The sequence below is a fragment of the Alnus glutinosa genome, chromosome 3 (assembly GCF_958979055.1).
Source record: "Alnus glutinosa chromosome 3, dhAlnGlut1.1, whole genome shotgun sequence".
Classification (NCBI taxonomy): Eukaryota; Viridiplantae; Streptophyta; class Magnoliopsida; order Fagales; family Betulaceae; genus Alnus; species Alnus glutinosa.
Genome location: NC_084888.1, coordinates 31787935 through 31810733, shown reverse-complemented (window position 1 = coordinate 31810733; position 22799 = coordinate 31787935). Strand labels below are relative to the sequence as shown.

The 22799-nt window shown below is 34.1% G+C and overlaps 1 protein-coding gene and 1 long non-coding RNA gene across 2 annotated transcripts; both read right to left on the bottom strand.

Moving 5' to 3' along the window:
- Positions 1-2325: 2325 nt before the first annotated feature.
- LOC133863013 (probable LRR receptor-like serine/threonine-protein kinase At3g47570) lies at positions 2326-7523 on the bottom strand. The gene is made up of 3 exons (XM_062298984.1): positions 4769-7523; positions 4132-4535; positions 2326-2436 (listed from the first exon to the last, which is right to left on the bottom strand). Exons 1-2 carry the CDS (start codon positions 7473-7475, stop codon positions 4141-4143), a joined length of 3102 nt encoding a protein of 1033 aa, XP_062154968.1. The 5' UTR covers positions 7476-7523; the 3' UTR covers positions 2326-2436; positions 4132-4140.
- An 11738-nt stretch (positions 7524-19261) lies between these two features.
- Positions 19262-19754, bottom strand: LOC133863018 (uncharacterized). Its single transcript, XR_009899347.1, has 3 exons — positions 19661-19754; positions 19500-19565; positions 19262-19382 (listed from the first exon to the last, which is right to left on the bottom strand). It is a non-coding gene; the product is annotated as an uncharacterized LOC133863018 (long non-coding RNA).
- Between the last annotated feature and the right edge of the window lie 3045 nt (positions 19755-22799).

The following is a 22799-nucleotide window of genomic DNA, read 5'->3' as shown; positions in this document are numbered from 1 at the left end:
CCCCATGTCGGCTTCTAGAACTACTCAAAGAGAAGAAAAAGCATGTGTGAGATGTGCCCGGCTATTCAAATAGGATAACTGGTTCAAAGCTTATCTACCATGGTATTCTGATTAGCTCTGGCATATTATCACTAAGTAAAGGTTCAAGTCCTCAAGACATCTTCATTTATGCATGCTTTTTCCTATTATAGTCAAGTTGTGTTTTGATTTTGAAAATGGTGGGGGATTGTTAAAGTATTTTCAAAATTAATATGTATATATATTTATTTTGTGTCTTGGGAATGATTTAAAAGGAATGTGTTAAAGAGCATTAAATGAAGATAGTCCCACATGGGAAAAAGAGAAACTGAAGTTGGCATTTATAAGGACCAACACACTTTAAGCATTTAAAGTAATGCTTGGGGCGCTAGTGGCGCTTTGATGGCGCACTTGGCACTTAGCACGAAGCATTGGAGCTCGGAGCGATCTAATCATGACCTTTCGATTTTGGATGGTCCTGATCAATCGATCTAGTGGTTTAATCTAAACCATAGGATGCTTCTTAGGTAAATCCAGTGGTTGGATTTACTGGACAATCAAATAAATAAACTGTAAGGTCAAATCACATTTAATCTAATGGTTGAGATTAATTAATAACGATCTAATGGTTATTATTAATCAATCATAGACAGTTATTTGATCTGATGGTCAGATTTAAGTGTCTGTTAAAACAGCAGTTTATGACTGTTACTTAAGCAGTTATGGACGGTTGGATTAACAGTTATTTCAATATTATACAGAAGTAACTACTGTCCAGTTATCAGAAATATACATAAATAACTGTTGTACAGTGTTTAATAAAAGAAATAATAAAATTTCTTTTATCTTCAATGCTTTTTCTGATACCTTCTGTATTTAAAATTAAAAAGTCTCTGTCTGTCTCTTGATATAATAGAAAAATCTGAAAGTGTTCAGTTTTTAATTTTTCGTTAGTGCAAAACGAGATTAAACAAATAGAGGTTTCTAGGCTCCATTGTATCCTGGAGAAATATTTGTTGTAACCTTTTTGGTGGGGGCAAATAATTTCTTAAGGAAAGCGACGTTGTAACATGCCTTAGGAGCATTTCGTTTTTCTGCTTTCGTTTATATTTTCTAACACATTCTATATGCCCACAAACTAATTGCAGGATGGCATTGACTATGCGAAGATCGAAGAACGGAATTTTTTTATTGAGACATCTACAAAGACCGCAGATACTATAAATCAGTTGTTTGAGGTATTTTTGACATAGACATTTTATATATATTTGTTTCTGTTACTGGCTACATGTTAACAAGATACACTACATACAACTCAGAACGGTTGAGATTGACGGGAAATTTTAGAAGTGCTCTCTTCTTGTTATTGGTGGTGTGAAGAGGATGCTCTCTATATACAAATTTTGTATTTGTTACCTTGTAAGGCCATGGAGCACTTGCTTTATATGACGCATTATGTTGATGAGATACTATTTTGGGAAACTATCAAGGCTATAATATTAGTAGGGATTGGGCATAGGCTTGTCTATGGAGTGTTCCATAGTTTTGAAATTCTTTTGCATTTGGAAGACCGAGCATTGTTCCTTCTTTTGGCAGGAAATTGCCAAGTGGCTACCCCGCCCTCCCGCTTCATGATATGGGAGAAGCTTGAAACTAAATCAACTAAGAGTTGCTCTAGTTGTGAGAACCCTTTCTTTATCTGCTTGAAATATTCAGCTTGTGTATATTGTGATATATATAATTGAAACTTTGTTACTATTTGCCTTGCTTCTCAGTTCATCCTTTCAATCGATCTTTAAGGCTCGAAAACTCAATACAAAGTTTGAAATGGACAAGGCTATAAGAAGGGATCCCACAACAATGTAGTTGCAAGTTTTAGCTTTAACTACGTTTAATTTTAAAAGAAAAGCCCACTATATTATAAGCCTTATGTTAGTGCATGTATATACTTCTCCACATTCTTGTAGTGGACCATGCAGGTCCAAATATTGATTAAAACTATGACATTTTTTAAAAGTAAAAGCCTGCAAATAAAAATTCCATCCCCTAAATTAAAGTCCTCAATATCCGCATAACAATCACATTGCATCAAACTAATCAAAATGTCTTAGCAACAACAATACTCGATCCAAGAGATAAAATACTTCGTATATAATTAAACGATTACAATCCAACTCCAAATATCTTAAAGCACATAAAAAGTCTCCAAACATAATAAATAATAATAAAGTTTAAACATCAATATATATATATATATATATATATATATATATATATATATATATATATATATATATATATATAAACCAAATTTTAATTCATCAAACACATATAAGACGTCTCACCAAGTCCCTGTGAGCTTGAACCATAAGAACCTCCATATTCTCAAATTATAAGGGTCTTGAACCATTGTATTATCTGAAAAAGTTTAAGAAGATTTAATCTTATTATGAATTTTAACATGATGTATAACAATACATTATACTTGAACAACAAATATATCAGTTAATTAACTAAAGTATGCTTAATTCTCAAGTGTGTGCATAACATGGTAATAAGTTAGATTTTTCCATAATACAATAACATTTTAAAAACACTTTTATGGATACAAATAAAAGTCTGTTATGAGTAATAAACTTAATCATCATTCCCAACATCATTAATTTAAATTTATAACCACAAAATAATTAAAACATATATGCATCTCATTACAAAATATAGCTTGACTTGCGCTATTTGTTTGACAAACACATGAAATTATAATAAGACATATAGTTGCCAAAACTTAAAACATCATTAATATGAGAAGCCATTTAAATCGTACACATATACAAAATTTCATAAATTTCTCTACACTCTTTAACCAAACATACAATCAAACTTTTAAAGAGTAATGATATTCTTCACACCTATTTATCACATGCACCGGCTTATGTAGTGTATTATAAGTGGTTTTTTTTTTTATTAAAAAAAAAAAAGAAAAAAAAAATAGTGATTAACATGAGAAGCCATTTAAAACACACAACGTAAGTCAATGTGAAAAGAGTGTGAAGGATAACATTACCCAACGTTAATACCTAAAATCAAATCACAAAATCCATAATGTTTACTTAATAAATCTCCAATTTGAGCCCAATGCCCTAAGACAGATTAACTTAATGCATTAAATCACTAACTAAAATTCTCAATTTCATGTTTAAACTCTCAATTTGAAAATACAACAATTAACTCTATGAAATCCTTTAATTTCACCAAAAACCGAAATACTAAATGGCTTGTATTCTCAAATTCATCACATCTAATCAAAATTAAACAATCATGCAAGTAATTTGATTATCTAGTTACACAAGAAAACCCTTAGTTTTGAAACAATTAAAGCCAAAAACCAAAATCCCCAAGTTTCATGCATAAATGACCTTCAATTCTAATTTTCTAAGATTTATTGAAAACCATTATAAATGAATGGTCCAACGTGTGATTCTAACAATTATTTACATAACATAATCATCAATTTTGGTAAAAATTAAAGCTGAATTATAAAAGTCCCTAATTTTGGCCAGTTGAAATCCTAATTTATCCAATCTAAATGATCTAAAGAAATTGACACTAAAGATAGATCGATCACGTCAAGAAACATATTTCTATGCAATAAATTGAAGAAAAACACAATTTATTTATTATTATTATTATTTTTTTATTTTTTTTTTGCAGCTGTTGTCATCTACTTTAGGGTCAAAGTAGACCGAACAACATAATAATGCTATATACAAGACTCCTATCACACTCTTATTTTCTTGAAGGTAATGTGGTTTTTAAAATCACCATTGAATTTATGATTAATCACTATTAGATTTCGATCTAATTGTGATTTTAAAAACCACATCACTTTTAGAGGGATAAGAATGAGATATGAGTCTTATATATAGCATTACTCTTGAACAAGAAGTTAGAGTTTGGGCCTTGTCTAAAATTGGCTAATTTATAATGTTTCAACCTAATGAGAGCAAAATTATCTCATTCTCTAGTGTCAAAATTGAAATAAGAAATAGATGGCAAAATTCAGTGAGCTTATAATCATCATCAAAATTGAAATAAACAATCTACCAATATTACCTGTTAAAGTTAGGGTCCACTTGTAGTTTTAAGTCTCTTTTTGACCAAATGAAGTTCAGTTACAACATCTTTTATGCTCATCCGTTCTCCTGGCTGTTCAACAGAACAAGCAACTCCAAGCCCAAACATCAAAATCAAACACTCCTGGATTTCGCTTCTTCTAGTGTTGCCGTTGTTATTATGAGTTCTATTCATAGCTGTCTCTTCTTCTCTTCCCTGAAAAAGAATTGGATCCGCAATCTCGACAACTCGTTCAGGCAAAGCTTGTTGGACAAAGGAATGTAAATTTAGAGTGCCTTGGAACATGTCATCTGTAGGTCTTTTTCCAGTAAACATTTCTAATAGGAGGATCCCATAGCTATATATATCTCCATAGGAGGACACCTCATTTCCCATACCATACTCTGCAAATTCAACATGTATATAAATAACTATATAATTAACGTGTACGTATATGCTAACAAAGGAATTATGCTATGATACTCTCTATGTGATGAAACCAGAAAATAAAATTGTACAATACTAAATTTTTATGAAGAAAATGAATAATAAAACTTTCTTATCCTCTTTAAACTTATAAATGATATTAAAAGAAAAATGATTATAATTGACGAATGATAAAGAGTGTCTTGATCACCTGGAGGAGTATAACCAATAGTTCCTCTTATGCCAATGGAGCTCGACTGATTGGTTGAAGAGTTATGATTAGCTTCAGGAGAGAATCTTGCTAACCCAAAGTCTCCAATATGTCCAATCATTTCATCATTGAGAAGAACATTGCTTGGCTTGAGGTCACAATGGAGGATTGGAGTTTGGCAATGATAATGGAGATATTCCAATGCGCTCGCAACATCAATGGTGATATTCAATCTTTGATAAAGATTTAGCTTCCTCTGCTCCTGGTCCGCCTCATCCTTTGTAGCAGTCGGATGCAACCAATCTGCAAGGCTACCATTGACCATGAATTCATAAACTAGAGCCTTGAAATCATTACCCTGATAATCAACACCTGAACAAACTGTGAGTATCTTTACAAGATTCCGATGCCTGATGTTTCTCAGGGCCTCACACTCAGCTAGAAAGCTCTTGGAAGCTCCATGGCGCAGAAGGTTGAGCACCTTGACAGCAATTGTCATTCGACCCTCATCTGTGATTCCTTTATACACGGATCCAAAACTACCCACACCAAGCAATTTTGTGGAGGAGAACCCATCGGTGGCTTTTAGGAGGCTTTGGTACGACAAATTTAAAAGCAAATTTCCTGAAGAACTTGAAGTGGGTTCTTTTCTTTTCCTTCTTAACCAACAAACAAATAGAAAAGACAGCACAAAAATTACTCCGAGAAGCCCACAAACTATGGAGATTATTAATTTCATGGTCAAGGTCAATTTTGTCTTGTTGGACTTTCCAAAGTTGCATTTAGGCAAGTTTATCTCTGATATACCCCCGCAAAGCTCACTGTTTCCTCCAACTGAAATTGTGCTTGAGTTCTTGAAAATGCCATCTATTGGTACCATACCCTTAAAATTGTTGTAAGATAGATTCAAAAGTTGCAATGAGTTGAAACCCACAAAAAAATCTGGAATTTTTCCAGACAAATTGTTTCGAGAAAGATCTAATTCCCGTAGTCCTCTCAAAGAACCAAAACTTGATGGAATGGTCCCTTCAAAGAAGTTTCCTTGCATGTGTGAAGACTCCAGCCTAACACAACTTCCAAGACTCCCTGGAATTTTACCGGTTAACATGTTTTCTGAAATATCAAATTCACCTAGATTTTTTAGATTTCCAACTTCCATGGGAAGGGGACCGGTGAAACGGTTACGGGACAAATAGAGACCGATTGACAAGGATGAGAGATCAAAGACCTGAGGAGGTATGGTACCACTGAGATTGTTTTTAGAAAGACTTAATAAGAGCAAAGATCGGCAGTTTCCTAGACTTGAAGGTATGCTTCCGTGAAGATTATTATGCTCTAAAGATAGTTCGAGTAACATACTCAGATTTCCAAGAGAGTGCGGGATGTTGCCAGAGAGGTTGTTTATGTGAAGATCCATTGATTGTAGTCTCTGAAGCTTTCCAATATCAGCGGGAATTTTACCTGAAAGTCTGTTATTCCACATGTCGAGTGCCTCTAAGTTGACGAGATTTACAATCCCACTCGGAATCGTTCCAACTATATTATTTTCTTCTACAAACAATATTATAAGAGTAGATGACAAGTTACTGATGCATTCAGGCAAGAGTCCACCAAAATTGTTGCCGTTTATCTCCAATCGCTCTAAGCTAGTGGCGTTGGTCAAAGAGCAGAGAAAATTCAAGTCATCAGCTCCCCCACTTCCTAGGTGGTTGTGGCTATTGCTCAAAAATTGTAGCCAACGCAACTTTTCGAAAGAAGGCATGTTTCCGGTAAATTTGTTCTGTCCAAAATCAAGTCGTTCCAGATTTGAGGCGTTGGATATTGAATGAGGAATGGAGCCTGCAGTAAATTTGTTACCGGCCACGCAGAAGCGTTGGAGATTCGGAAGAGTTATCCCCAAGTCCCACGAAAGACTCCCTTGGATTTGATTAAGTCCCACATCAAGAATTGTAATAGAAGAGATATTGAAGATTGATGGAGGGATGGTGCCAGAAAACTGATTCGAAGAAAAAGCAATAGCTGTAAGATTCGTAAGTTGCCCTAGAACACTAGGAATACTCCCACCTATATTATTTAGGGGTAAATAAAGTTGTTCAAGTGACGATAAGTTGCCAAGAGATGGAGGGATACTTCCTGTTAGTAGGTTGTGGTCGACAGCAAACGTTTTGAGCTTTGACAAGGAGCCAACCTCGATAGGAATTTCCCCAGTCAGCTGATTAAAATCAAGTCTGAAACGCTTGAGGTTAGAGCACCCCGATAAATTTGTAGGAATTCTGCCACCTACTGAATTTTTGGCCAAATTTAGCCCCAGTAATCTATGCAAACGGCCGATTTCTGGAGGGATTCGATGACTGAAGCTATTGTTTGGGAGATATAGATACCTTAGAAAACTCAAATTTCCAATGAAAGGGGATATAGATCCCACGAGTTTCTGAGATGGCAAGCGCAACTTCGTGACCCTCTGGTGGCGTCGACCACATGTAACACCACGCCACAGGCAGAAGTGGGTGGTGTCATTCCATGAGCTCAAAACCATGAAAGGGTCATTGACTATTTTGGCCTTGAATTCAAGCAAGGCTAAACGGTCTGTCTCATTCCCGCCAATGCCATAGCCATAGGTGGTGGAACCAAAGCAAAAGACCGAAACGATTGTTAGGATGCAAAGAGCTGAGCAAGAGAGTGCGGGACTTAAGGAGGGAAGCCCCATGGTTGGTTTGTTTTCGCTGCTACTTCTTGACGTCTCTCAAGAAACAAAAGAAAATGGTACGAGGGAAATTCCGTACGTGGGCTAAAGAAATGGACTCTTCGCAAAATTGACGTACACAAGGGGGCCCAAAATTGCCAGGTTCCACCCCTTTCTTGTTCTTTTTTATTTTTTCTTCTTTAATTTGTTTCTCTTTCCCTCTTTTTCCTTTTTCTCTCTCTTTTACTTTTCATTTTTCTCTCCTCTTGTCGGGGTATGGGCGAGCTTCCGCTCACCAGCCACACTGGCTCTGGTCAAATAACAAATGCTTGTAATTTTATATTAACTTAATGTAACAAGATCGACCAGTACTCAATCAAATCATATGGATATTACAAAAAAAAAAAAAAATCAAATCAAATCATATGGAATTTTTTTCCCCATTTCTTATTTTTTATTTTTATATTTTTGAGATACTTCCATTTACAATTGCTGACCAGCTAACATTTTGCTGCTTAAAAGATTTCTACAAACCATTAGACATGGCATTAATCAACCCAACTTCGACTTTGAGAAAGTTGATCAAATTAATGGCTTTGCCAAAAGCAATGCTTTTTTCTTTTTCTTTTTGTAAAACCTTTTTCATTTATTTCTTTAGTCTTTATGGTCCAAGCTTTTGTCCTCTAGAAATTCCTTTTAGGCTTTTACTATTATAATTGTTATAATAATAATAATAATAATTATTAAGATATCATGTTTCACGATGGCTTTGCCAAAAGCAACGTTTTTTTAAAAAAAAACCGATGTTCATTTGTTTCTATTGATTTTACAGTCGTAGCTTTTGCCTCTAAAAATCGAAGTGGGCATAACCTAGCCGAACCCACAAAACTGTCCTGCCCCACCTTGCCTCGGAATTAACGGATCCTCTATCCAACACGGGCTTAGTTATAGTAAAGTCGTGTGGACCGCGCAGACTTGCAAAAATGAGTTTTTCAAAACCCGCAAACTCGCCTTACCCCAAGGAGAACGAGAGATATCTTGATGTGAATTTTTATTTCGCTATTTCATATTTGAATATAAGCGTTGATGTGGGTTTGATGTAGTGAGTTTATCTGTAATCTGTCTATATTCTGTTTGCGTAGGAAAAAAAATGTATTTGTGTACTTATGATTTTTGCATGGTTGTTACATAATATTTTTATTGTCGATATTTAATATTTTTAAGAATCTTAATGGTTATTATGTATGAGTATTTGTTGATACTTGATGTTATGTATTCAATATTATTTGTTTATGTTGGGAATAAATCTCATCATGGGTCCTACTCAATTACATCTACATGGAAGATAATCTGGTTGTTAAGAGGAAGATCGATAAATCAGAATCTTCTCCTTACGGAAACACTACACTCATACAACAATTAATACGAAATCATATCTCATTCTCAATTTCATCACATAAAATCTAAATTAAACATTAATGCAAGTAATTAATTAGGGGATTTGATTCTTGTACAACACAAATACAACAACTGTACAACAACCCCTCACATGAGGGTGGACCCCAGTATGTGAGACCCACCCTCATGTGAGGGATTGTTGTACAGTTGTTGTATTGGTGTTGTAAATCTAACATTTTCCATTAATTAGACATCTAGTTACACAAGAAACCCTCAATTTGAAACAATTAAAGCCAAGAACCAAAATCTCCAGTTTTCATGCAAAAATGACCTTCAAACTTAAATTTTATCGTAAACCATTATAAATTAATGAATGATCCAACATGTCACTCAGAAAGAAGAGAAAGAAATAGACAGACACTTTCAAAAACTCTGCCACTGACATGAAAGATGAATCAGATTTACATTTGGTGGATTTTTCGCACTCATTGGTCACCAAGGGGCCCAAAATTGTCGGGGTATATATATGCCAAGTTCCGTTGCTTTATGCACACGTCTTGCCCTTGTCAAGGGACTCAATCACTGAATGGGGAGGGAAATACGTGTTTGAGTGTTGAATTTTTGAGATTGAAAAAAAGTGTTTTATAATGGTAGAAAGTGATTGAATTGTATGAAAAAGTTGTGTATAATGATTGGTATAGTAAAAAATAATAAAATTAATAATAAACAAAATAACAAAAAAAAATTAAAACTAAAAAACAAATTTTTTTTAATTATTTTTTTAAAAAAAGGAGAGAAAATATGGTTTTGGGGCAGCCAGTAGCCATCCCTTGGGAGGGGGGTGGCCTGTGAGCCACCTCCAGAGGTGGCCAGTGGGGGTGGCCGAGCGCCACCCCCACCCCCCCTAGGGGTGGCTTTCGGGCCACCCCGAAATCCATTTGGGGTGGCTTTAGGGCTCAGAGGGTGGCGTGCGGCCACCCTCGGGCCCAGGGTTGGCCCGAAAGCCACCCCTAAGGCTTTTCGGGTGGCTTTCGGGCCACCCCTGGATCCATTTGGGGTGGCCCGAAAGCCACCCCTAGGGCTCAGGGGGTGCCGTGCGGCCACCCTCGACCACTAGGGGTCGCCGCGCGGCCACCCCCGGCCCCAAGGGTGGCTCGAAAGCCACCCCTAAGGCTTTTCGGGTGGCATTCGAGCCACCCCCTAGATCCATTTGGGGTGGCCCGAAAGCCACCCCTAAGGCTTTTCAGGTGGCTTTTCGAGCCACCCCCTGGATCCATTTAGGGTGGCCTGAAAGCCACCCCTAGGGCTCAAGGGGTGGCGCGCGGCCAACCCCGGCCACTGGGGGTAGCCGCGCGGTCACCCTCGGCCCTAGGGGTGGCCTTTCGGCCACCCTTAAGGCTTAGGGGTGGCTTTTGGGCCACCCTGAAATCCACGCAGGGTGGCTCAAAAGCCACCCTAGGGGGTCGCGGGGTGGCGCGTAGCCACCCCCCGACCCCTGGGGTGGACGCAAGCCACTACCAGAGGTGGCACTGGCCACCTCTGGGAGTGGCTCGTAGGCTACCCCATTTTCTTATTTTTCTTGATTTTTTGTTGTTGTTGTTGTTATTTTATTTGCTAGCTTCTGGCAGTTGAAAGAAAATTCTGCTCGAAATTCACTCGTCAATTTCATGATTTCATCACCTCGAAATTCAAACCGCATTCAAAACAATATTCAAGAGCCAGCTGGGTTTTATTCAACATGGATCCGGGTTTAATTCAAAAACCCGATTCGAATATTGAATAATATTCGAACCAAACGCATCATTAAAACGTGAGAGAACTGAAATTCTGAAACATGAGAATTGAATGCATTGATTGCATTCATATTCAGAGATATTAAAGCCATTAGATGAATTGAATACATTAAATGTTTGGCTTGGTAGTTGGGTATTTAAAAGTTGGCCTGTTTCATGCCAGCTAATTTTATGAATAAAAACTAGACATAAATTTCTTACGAGTGAATGGTTCGTAGGAAATTTTTTACAACCCATATTTTTAAGCATGTGACAAATATATATATATATATATATATATATATATATATATATATATATATATATATATATATATATATATATATATATATATATATATTTTATTAATGCTATTAAAAAAATATGTAAGAAGCATGTTTCTCACATGCCAATGGACATATGTCACTTTTATATGTGGGTTGTAGAAAATTTATGTCCATAAAAAATAGTATATTTATTTATTATGACAACATGATTCCCTTCATGGGATTCACGCCATAAGGTAGGCAAGAGAGAATTAAGATCTTCTCAAATTATTTGCTTGAATTCTTTCAAATTTGGACAGGTGATTGTGAGAGACTATTTATTTACTCGAATTCTCTCAAATTCGGGCAAATAATTGCGAGAAACCATTTATGAGATCCACTTGACCGAATAAGTGGTTGGGCAACCCAATTTTTATGATACCACAATGATGTTCTCTGGTTCAACTTATGTCATATCTAATTTATATTTCTTGCAACTTTTTATTATTCAACATACATTGAATGATGGTTGTCTTAATCTTGATCAGGTCCTCAGTTATGTGAGTTTTAATACGAAAAGTATTGAGGGACTATGGATATGATCAACTTAATATTGTATGTTGTTTTTGTTCTTGACCCGCGTTCCAAGATGAAGGCATTGATGTCTTGGTTGAGAAAATGCAATGGGCCTGTGTGGGAGGATCAAATAGAGGCAAAAGTGCGAAACCTCCTGAATCATTTAATTGGGCAATACAATAAGTTTCATGGAAGAGGGGGGTCATCTAACATTTTTGTAAATATAGGAAGAGATCAAATATTGTCAATCCTTTGAATGTTTGTAATGAATAATGTTGGTAGTAAAGAAGATAGAGAGATGCAATTTAGGAAGATATTCTCCCAACACCTTATGACAGAGAATGACTTAAAATATAAGTTAGAGGTGGATCGATATTTGTTAAATGGGTGTGAAAATAGATATCATAGATTTTGATATCTTAACTTGATAGAAGGTTAATGCACCAAATATCATAGTCTCGCTTAGATAGTCCATAATGTATTGACCATCCTTATTTTTACCATTACCTCTAAGTTTGCATTTAACAACGAAGAATGAATATTAAATCCCTTTAGAAGTTTATTGGCTGTACTTACCTATTGGATATCGCTTTAGTGCCCAAAATTGCCAGGTTCCACCCCTTTCTCTTTCTTTTTCTTTTTTATTTTATCATGTTTCTCTTACCCATTGGTTATGGGCTTATGGCGTTAATCTCCCCAACTTCGACTTTTAGAAAGTTAAGGACTCTGCCAAAAGCAATGCTTTTGCTTTTTCTTTATCTTTTTGTAAAACATTTTTCATTTGTTTCTTTAATCTTTACGGTCCTAACTTTTGTCCTCTAGAAATTCTTTTTACTACTATAATTGTTATAATTATTATTATTATGAAGATATCATGTTTCACGATGGCTTTGCAAAAAGCAATGCTTTTGCTTTTTCTTTTTTAAAACATTTTTAATTTGTTTCTTTAGTCTTTATGGTCCTAGCTTTTGTCCTCTAGAAATTCCTTTTACAATTATAATTGTTATAATTATTATTATTATTAAGATATCATGTTTCACGGTGGCTTTGTCAAAAGCAATGCTTTTGCTTTTTGTTTTTTTGGTAAAATATTTTTTATTTGTTTCTTTGGTCTTTACGGTCCTAGCTTTTGTCCTCTAGAAATTCCTTTTACTATTATAATTGTTATAATTATTATTATTATTAAGATATCATGTTTCAAGATGATTTTGCCATTTTCTTTTTCTTTTTGTAAAACATTTTTTATTTGTTTCTTTAGTATTTACGGTCCTAACTTTTGCCTCTAGAAATAGGAGTGGGTATAACCTGACCCAACCCACAAAACCATCCTACCCCACTTTGCCTTGGAATTAACGGATCTACTATCCAACACGATCTTAGTGATAGTAAAGTCGTGCGGACTGGACAGGCTTGCAGAATTAGGTTTTTTCAAAACCCGTAACTCGCCCTGCTCTAAGAAGAATGAGAGATATCTTGATGTGGATTTTTATTTCGATATTTCATATTTTTATCTCAGGTCTCACAACCAAAATAAATTTTTTTCTTTTCTTTTTGTAAAGCCTTTTTCATTTGTTTCTTTAGTCTTTACTGTCCAAGCTTCCATTTACTATTATAATTGTTATAATTATTATTATTATTATTAAGATATCGTGTTTCACGATGGCTTTGCCAAAAGCAATACATTTTTTTTTCTTTTTCTTTTTTTTTTATTTTGGGTAAAACTTACTTTTAGAAAGTTGATCAAATTAATGGCTTTGCCAAAGACAATGCCTTTTTCTCTTTCTTTTTGTAAAACCTTTTTCATTTGTTTCTTTAGTTTTTATGGTCCAACCTTTTGTCCTCTAGAAATTCCTTTTACTATTATAATTGTTATAATTATTATTATTATTAAGATATCATGTTTCACGATGGCTTTACCAAAAGCAATGCCTTTTTTTTTCTTTTTCTTTTTTTTTGTAAAACCTATGTTCATTTGTTTTTATTGTCTTTAAGGTCCTAGGTTTTGCCTATAGAAATCAAAGTGAGCGTAACCAGGCCGAACCTACAAAACTGTCCTGCCCCACCTTGCCTCGAAATTAACGAATTCTCTATCCAACACGAGCTTAGTTGTCGTAAAGTCGTGTGGACCGAGCAAGCTTGCAGAAATGAGTTTTTCAAAACCCGTAAACTTCCTGATGTGATCTTTTGTTTACCAAAATATATCAATAATAAATAACCACTTGCAATAGAACAAATCCTTGTAGGATAAGACTATAGAGAGAATATCGAACCTCAAAGACTGCAGGGGTATTGTTATCAAGTTTGTAAAGATTAAAAACAAAGTGAGCACATGAGAAGAGAGAGATGTGCAAACATGTATATGTGTGTGTGTATCCTTGAAGTCCTATGCAAAGAAATCACGCACATCACCGACAGTTGCATCCTTGGAATTGTTGAGGAAAGACACCAGATTGTCAGTAGGGTGTGAGACGATCCATGAGATAAAACACTTCATAATTAAACGATTACAATCCAACTCCAAATATCTAACAGCATATAAAAGGTCTCCAAACATAATAAATAATAATAATAATAAAGTTTAAACATCAATATAAACCAAATGTTAATTCATCAAACACAAATCAGACGTCTTACCAATTCCCTGTGAGCTTGAACCATAAGAACCTCCATTTTCTCAAATTATAAGGGTCTTAAACCATTGTATTATCTGAAAAAGATTAATAAGATTTAATCTTATTATGAATTTTAACAAGATGTATAACAATATATTATACTTGAACAACAAATATATCAGATAATTAACTAAAGTATGCTTAATTTTCAAGTGTGTGCGGTTTTTCCATAATACAATAACATTTTAAAAACACTTTATGCATACAAGTAAAAGTCTATTATGAATAATAAACTTTATCATCATGCCCAACATCATTAATTTAAATTTATAACCACAAAATAATTAAAACATATATGCATCTCATTACAAAATATAGCTCGACTTACGCTATTCGTTTGACAAACACATGAAATTGTAATAAGACATATAGTGTCAAGATAACTCAAAAAGTTTCGGCAACTATTATTTCTTTGTGAAACATCATTAATATGAGATGCCATTTAAATCATGCATATATACAAAATTTCAAGAATTTTTCTATGCTCTTTAACCAAACATACAATCAAACTTTTAAAGAGTAATGAAATTACTCTCACCTATATTATTTATCACATGCACCGGCTTATGTAGTGTATTGTAAGTGGGTTTTTTTTTAAAATTTTTTTTTTTATTTTAACATAAAAAAGAAGAAGTGATTGACATGAGAAACTATTTAAAACACATAATGTAAGTCAATGTAAAATGAGTGTGAAGAATAGCATTACTCAACGTTAATACCTAAGATCAAATCACAAAATCCATAATGTTTACTTAATACATCTCCAATTTGAGCACAATGCCCTAGGTCAGATTAACTTAATGCATAAAATCACTAACTAAATTTCTCAATTTCATGTTTAAACTCTCAATTTGAAAATACAACAATTAACTCTATTAAATCCTTTAATTTCACCAAAAACTGAAATACTAAATGGCTTGTATTCTCAAATTTATCACATCTAATCAAAATTAAACAATCATGCAAGTAATTTGATTATCTAGTTACACAAGAAAACCCTTAGTTTTGAAACAATTAAAGCCAAAAACTAAAATTCCCAAGTTTCATGCATAAATGACCTTCAATTTTAAATTTTCTAAGATTTATCGAAAACCATTATAAATAAATGGTCCAACGTGTGATTCTAACAATTATTTACATAATATAATCATCAAGTTTGGTAAATTAAAGCTAAATCATAAAAGTCTCTAACTTTACCCGATTGAAACCCTAATTTATCCAATCTAAATGATCTAAAATTGACACTAAAGATGGATAGATCGCGTCAAGAAACATATTTCTATGCAATAAATTGAAGAAAAGCACAATTTTATTATTATTATTATTATTATTATTATTATTATTATTATTATTATTATTATTATTATTATTTATTTTATTTTATTTTTTGTAGCGGTTGTCCTCTACTTTAAGGGTAAAGTAGATCAAACAATATAATAATGCTATATGCAAGACTCCTATCGCACTTTTATTTTCTTAAAGGTAATGTGGTTTTTAAAATTACCATTAAATTTAGGATTGATTGCTATTAGATTTCGATCCAATATTGCTTTTAAAAACCACATCACTTTTGGAGGGATAAGAATGAGATATGAGTCTTATAATGAAGGAGTGCATGGCACAAAGTGCTCCATCCAAATTCGCCTTGTTGGGCAATCCCTATTCCCTACTCCTCAAGTACGAGAAAAAAAAAAATTTAATGGTAGTAAAAAATGGTTAATGTAATTTAAAGTATGAAGAATTTATATAAAAAAGTAAAAAAAAAAAAAAAAAAAAATGAAGTGTAGTGTAGTGAATTTTTTTTATTTAAATAATAAAAATAATTTTTTTTAAAAAAAAAGTGAAAATAAAAGAAAAGAGAGGAGAGAGAATTGCCAAAGGCGTAGCTCTGTACTGGAATCTTGGGCCTGGACCCAACCCATGCAAACTCTTCCTATTCATTAGTCTCAGACATTTAGGCTGACCGACCTACGACAGCTGGAAACTAATCACAAAGAGCTGCAACTTTAGGTCTGCAACGACCGGCACTAGCTGTGAGTCTTTGATTAATGCTGTCCTCCGTCTAATGTGGTCGTGTTTTGTATTTGTACTTATTGCGGTGTCGTCACGTAGTAATTCACGTGGAACTCGTGGTCAAATTGACAAATTTAGTTATAAGTGAGACTAGAATTTACAAAGTGACGTGGGTATTTATTTGACATTGTCACGTTAATCACAGTAAAATTTAATCGCAATCCATTATAACACATAGGCATTCTACGTCTTGCCCAAAGCCTGCTGATTAAAATGTACTCAAAAATTTCGTATAACCTTTATGAAAAATCTAGGAAGATAGGTGGCAATTTAGCCTATAACATATAATTTACACGATTTTAAAAGTTGATCATTTAATTTATCAAACATTTACCTGTATTTTTAATTTTTTTTTTTTTTTTTTTTAAAAAATTTTAAATTTTAAATTTTAATTTTAAATTTTTTTTTTTTTTAACTGTAACGCTTTAAAATTACCAAACCAAACGGACGTTAAATATCTGAAGAAACTAGTGGAAACATTCATGTTGACAGCTCTATTAACTCAGTCTAAAATTACCTAGAAATGATAGGTGAGAAGGGGACCTGGTAGGAGAGGGAAAAACTCAATTCATCAGCTCCCCCACTTCCTAGGTGGTTGTAGCTAGTGCTTAACCAAGTCAACATTCATGTTGACTGCTCTATTAACTAGTCATCAGCGATGCAAATTTTTTTTTTTTTTTCGGTTGTTGTTGTGTAAAACCTACTTTTAGAAAGTTGGTCAAATTAATGACTTTGCCAAAAAGTGCATTATTATTATTATTATTATTATTATTATTATTATTTGGTAAAACCTACTTTTAGAAAGTTGATCAAATTAATGGCTTTGCCAAAAGCAATGCGTTTTTCCTTTTTTTTTTTGTAAAATCTTTTTCATTTGTTTCTTAAGTCCTTACTGTCCAAGCTTTTGTCCTCTAGAAATTCTTTTTACTATTATAATTGTTATAATTTTTATTATTATTATTAAGATATCATGTTTCACGATGGATTTGCCAAAAGCAATGCATTTTTTTTTTCTTTTTGTAAAGCCTTTTTCATTTGTTTCTTTAGTCTTTACTGTCCAAGCTTCCATTTACTATTATAATTGTTATAATTATTATTATTATTAAGATATCGTGTTTCACGATGGCTTTGCCAAAAGCAATACATTTTTTTTTTCTTTTTTTCTTTTTTTTTTTCTTTTTTTGGGTAAAACTTACTTTTAGAAAGTTGATCAAATAAATGGCTTTGCCAAAGGGCAAAGACAATGCCTTTTTCTCTTTCTTTTTGTAAAACCTTTTTCATTTGTTTCTTTAGTCTTTATGGTCCAACCTTTTGTCCTCTAGAAATTCCTTTTACTATTATAATTGTTATAATTATTATTATTATTAAGATATCATATTTCACGATGGCTTTACAAAAAGCAATGCTTTTTTTTTTTTTTTTTTTTTTTTTTTTTTTTTTTTTTTTTTGTAAAACCTATGTTCATTTGTTTCTATTGTCTTTACGGTCCTAGCTTTTGCCTATAGAAATCAAAGTGAGCGTAACCAGGCCGAACCTACAAAACTGTCCTGCCCCACCTTGCCTCGAAATTAACGAATTCTCTATCCAACACGAGCTTAGTTGTCGTAAAGTCGTGTGGACCGAGCAAGCTTGCAGAAATGAGTTTTTCAAAACCTGTAAACTCCCTGATGTGATCTTTTGTTTACCAAAATATATCAATAATAAATAACCCCTTGCAATAGAACAAATCCTTGTAGGATAAGACTATAGAGAGAGTATCGAACCTCAAGGATTGCAGGGGTATTGTTATCAAGTTTGTAAAGATTAAAAACAAAGTGAGCACATGAGAAGAGAGAGATGTGCAAACATGTATGTGTGTGTGTGTGTGTGTGTATCCTTGAAGTCCTATGCAAAGAAATCACACACATCATCGACAGTTGCATCCTTGGCATTGTTGAGGAAAGACACCAGATTGTCAGCAGGGTGTGAGACGATAGCACAGAATACACCAGCCACATATCCGCCAGCAAAGCTCACCCCAAGCTGCAAAGTTTTGCTGCACTGTTCTTTTGGGGTTGGGATGACATACTTGTACATCATCTCCACAATAGTCTCAAAGGATACAAATTTCATCATGGTATCTGCAGAACACCCACGCTGATCATCAGAAACCTCCTAATGAAAGGAATTAATAAGATTCAATTCTTCCTACAACCAAACCAACTACATAAGTGTAGTTTGATGGAGACAAAGAAAAAGACATATAAAAAACTCTACTTGCTACGGCTGGACACTTTTCACACAATAATCACTCTTGGATCATGCATCACATAAGAAACATTTCTTAAACCAGATAACTACAAAATGTTTTAACCAATCACAGAACAAAAATTGCAGTTGCAAAGATCAATATGTCCAAAGATCAATAAAACCAAAACTTTCTTGCATTCCTGAGCTGATAGATAGGATAAACCAGAAAAGTACAAGTAACATGAAACAATGGAAATGCTTCAACTTGCATGGAATCTGACGACCCCAAAGAGGAACAAGCCCTTTGTACAAGCTGCAAAATCAAACAACGATAAAACTAAAATTCCAAAAGCAAGTAATTCCATACACATAACAAAGCCAAAAAGTTTTGCATAGTTCCTTACCCAAGAACTCCTTCAGACTTGACGAACTTGGGAAGCCCATCTGATAAACCTCGGGCGAACCTAGGCTGAGTTTGGACACAAACTTTAACAAAAAGTAAAAATGTATGCAGTATGAGTACAACCTACTGAACCATGTACCTATATTAAATTATTCACAGATCCTACATGCTGATTTTCCAGAAAATTTAACCTAATTACACTACCAGAACAGCAAAACAGAAGCCAGTCAATATAAAAGATCTGGCCAATAAGGCATATCACAGAAAACCAACATCCTGCAAGGCTGCAACTAACTTTATAACCTTTCTAGCAATTAACTTCTCCAATAGTTCGAAATTTGGAGGTTAGAAAGAGTTCTAATAAGTAATAAGTAATAACATAGAGCCATTTCTATGGTAAAAAATTCTCAAATACAAAAAACCACATCATAATTGTCCACTCTTAAGTCTTGATCCCTTGAATGAATATGCTCATTGTCCATCAGATTGGGTCCAACGCAAGTTAGTTTGTCATGTCCATCTTTGTCATTCAACTCCAATACCTAAAGGAAAAAAAACAAAATAATTACATTGGGATGTGAAAAAGTTTGGCCATTCTACCTCAAACGCTAAAACACAAACAATAACATAAGAACAAAAGAAAGAACATGGGATCTCACAAGAACTGCTACTATCCAATGTCAACACATCCTCTTCTTCGTTATCCACACTCATTGAAGTTTGTTCTATATCAAAAGATAAAAGAAATTAATGTCATTAAAGTAAGATAAAAAAAATACAAGTAAATGAAGAAATTAAATATGCAAATAACTAACATTACCTTGCTCTCCATATAACCAATCTCTAGTGCAAACCAATGTCTCAACAATATCAGGCTTGAGTGAACTCCTATACTGATCAATCACACGTCCACCGATACTAAAAGTGGATTCTGAAGCAACAGTAGAAATAGGAATACTCAAAACATCACGAGCCATGACAGCTACTTCAGGATAACGAAATTCATTTCCTTTCCAAAATGAAAGGATGTCAAATGGCGTATTCTTCTCCATATACTTGGGTTCATCCAAATAAAGTTCCAATTGAGTCTTTTGTGCATCAGGATCGACTCCATCAAATGCTAGAAAATCTTACATAAAAAGAAATAATATAAACATAAAATTAATAAGTGATTATGACTTATGAGTATATATACTAAGTTACTACTTACTAACAAGCTAAGAAAGTAAGAAACTTGTGATATTATTTACCTTTTCCCAATCTGAGCCTTCTTGAGGTTGAACAACTGTGGAGCTTGAAGTTGCAGGAGCACTAGCCGCACTATACTCCATAAAAAGTTTGGTTAACGTTTTGGTCACATTTTCATACTCTTGAGATTCGGCTCCATAAATCTTAGTATAGTAGTACTTTACAAGGCGCAACTTGTAACGAGGATCTAAAACAACTGCAATGGCCAACACTAAACTGAATTCTGACCAATATTTCTCAAATTTAGAGATCATTTGACCTGCCATTAATCTCTTATATCCATCTTCACTCACAAGCTCTTGCTTCAAATTCACATAAAATCAATGCTACCACGGGAAAATATAGATTGACTGTGGGATATTTGGTACCAGAAAAAGCACATATAGCACGATAAGAGCATCCCAAGAAACTACTAATATCAATCACTTTTTCCCACTCAAGTGCATTAGGACAAAACATATAATTTTTGTCAATCATCTCCAAATAAGCAAAAGCACGCCTATAATGAATTGCACTCTCAAGCATAAGATATGTCGAATTCCATCTAGTTGGCACATCTTGTTTTAATCCCTTGTTACTATCCTATGACATTTGATTGACAGCTTGAAGAAAATTTTGTTTTCTCATTTGTGATCCTCTAAAATACTTAACACTATCTCGAATCTTTTGGATAGCACCAGTAATCTCTTTCAATCCATCTTGCACAATCAAGTTAAGAATATGGGCACAACAACGCATATGAAACAACTCACCATCACAAAGGAAGGGCTTTCTTCATGTTTAATTTGGGTTTGAAATTCACAACACACAAATCATTCGTAGAGGCATTATCTAATGTTATAGAGAAAATCTTTTTATCAATCCCCCACTCTTCTAGGAAACTACATATCTTTTCAGCCAAAGATACACCATTATGTGGTGGGGGCATAAATAAAAAGTTTAACACCCTTTTAGACAATGCCCAACTCTTTTCAATAAAATGTGCAGTGAGGCAAATGTACCCATCGGTTGTCAAAGAAGTCCACAAATCTGATGTCAAACTAATCCTCCCTTGACAAACATTTAACAAAGACTTAACCTTTTGTTTCTCCCACATATGCATCTTAATCAAATCAGCCTTGGCAGTATTTCTACAAATTAATGGTACATCACTACGCAAGTATCTATGCACTTCTCTTACACCATCATATTCAACATATGAGAAAGGCAAGTCATGCTTTATAATTGTACCAACCAACAATTCTCTATATTTTTTAGGACAGAATTTTGAGCCACTTACAGATAGAGTTCCTTGATCTCTAGATAGGAGCATCTGCTGAATATCATGATCAGTTTTTCCTCCACAAACCTTCATATGCTTCTGTAGATTTCCAGTTCCATGTGAACTGTTAGCTATATACTTATGGTCACAAAACTTGCATTTTGCCCATATTCTTGTGTCATTTGGATCTGTAGAAGGAACTTCATCAAAATGGGTCCAAACAGTTGAGGTCTTCCTACGCTTCTTCGGGAACTTTTTTGTCGTTATCGGATTTGTATGAATAGAAGGATCCTCCCTTGTATCTATTTCAACCACATCATCATCGAATATAACCGAATCTTCGTTAATCACCTACACACATATGACATATCGTTAGTAAATTAGAATGAAGAAAAAAAAAAGAACCCTTTTAACCAAATTGAACTTAACATATAGGCAATTAAAATAAATGGGGAAAAAGTGGAAAACAAGATGTACTTAATTACAATTTACAAGACAATGGAAACAAGAATCCCAAACTCAGTATAGGAATAGAAAGAAGATATTCAAATGTAGGCACTCCAACAGTGACAATCATTTCCAAAAAAAAAAAGTTCCTTTCAAGTTGAAACAAAAATAACTTATAAAGAGCCTACTTTTTAAAATTTGTACTTGTCATAAACCAACTTAAACTAGAGTGTTAACCCAAATTCAGATTTTCAGAATTGCTTATATGTTACAATCAAATTACGACATCTCTCGGAAGATGACCTTTACTTGACAACTACTAAACTCAACTAAACTGAAATACTTGAGACCCACTAAAACACTTCTCAACCAAAGACTCCAGAAAAAGGCAGAGATATGGTCTAGGTCTTCAAGGACTTCTCAGAAGTTCAGAACCCAAGGATTGAAACATGACACTCAAACTGTCAAATAGGACCATCACAGACAGAGTTCTACTTTAAGTATTTAACCAGAATTTGGGGCACATGCTGCAAGAATTTTTAGAATGCAAGCTAGACCCACCATTTTCAAACAGAACCCTCACAAAAACCCATAACAGAACTGAGGAGCTATTTTCCATATCATGCAAATAATCCCCACCCATATTCCATGGGAAAAACCTCGTTTTGTTTATTTAGCAATGATATGTGGGTCTTCAGTCCTTCACAGTAAGCAAATCAATTCAAATGCCATCATCACAGAAAACTCCTCAAGAATAAATATTTTCAATCACAAACAAAACCCATTTTAGATAATGAAATAAAAAATATCTTCACAAAAAAATTATGAACAGATTTTGAACAAGCAGGCAAGCATCACAATTCACAGATTATCATACTATGATTTTATACCACAATAATCATGGCTATAAGAAATTAAAAATGGAAATCAACTAACATACCGGTAGACCCGACGGAACTGGATGCGACATCGGCCGGAGAGAGTGGCAGAGAGACGGGGAGAG

Bases quoted from the DNA above. Each gene is read 5' to 3' on its own strand.
- LOC133863013 (XM_062298984.1), bottom strand. From the start codon at position 7,475: ATGGGGCTTCCCTCCTTAAGTCCCGCACTCTCTTGCTCAGCTCTTTGC. The intron at 4,536-4,768 runs GTGATCAAGACA...TTGAATTTGCAG, and splicing joins TATTGGTTATACTCCTCCAG to AGTATGGTATGGGAAATGAG.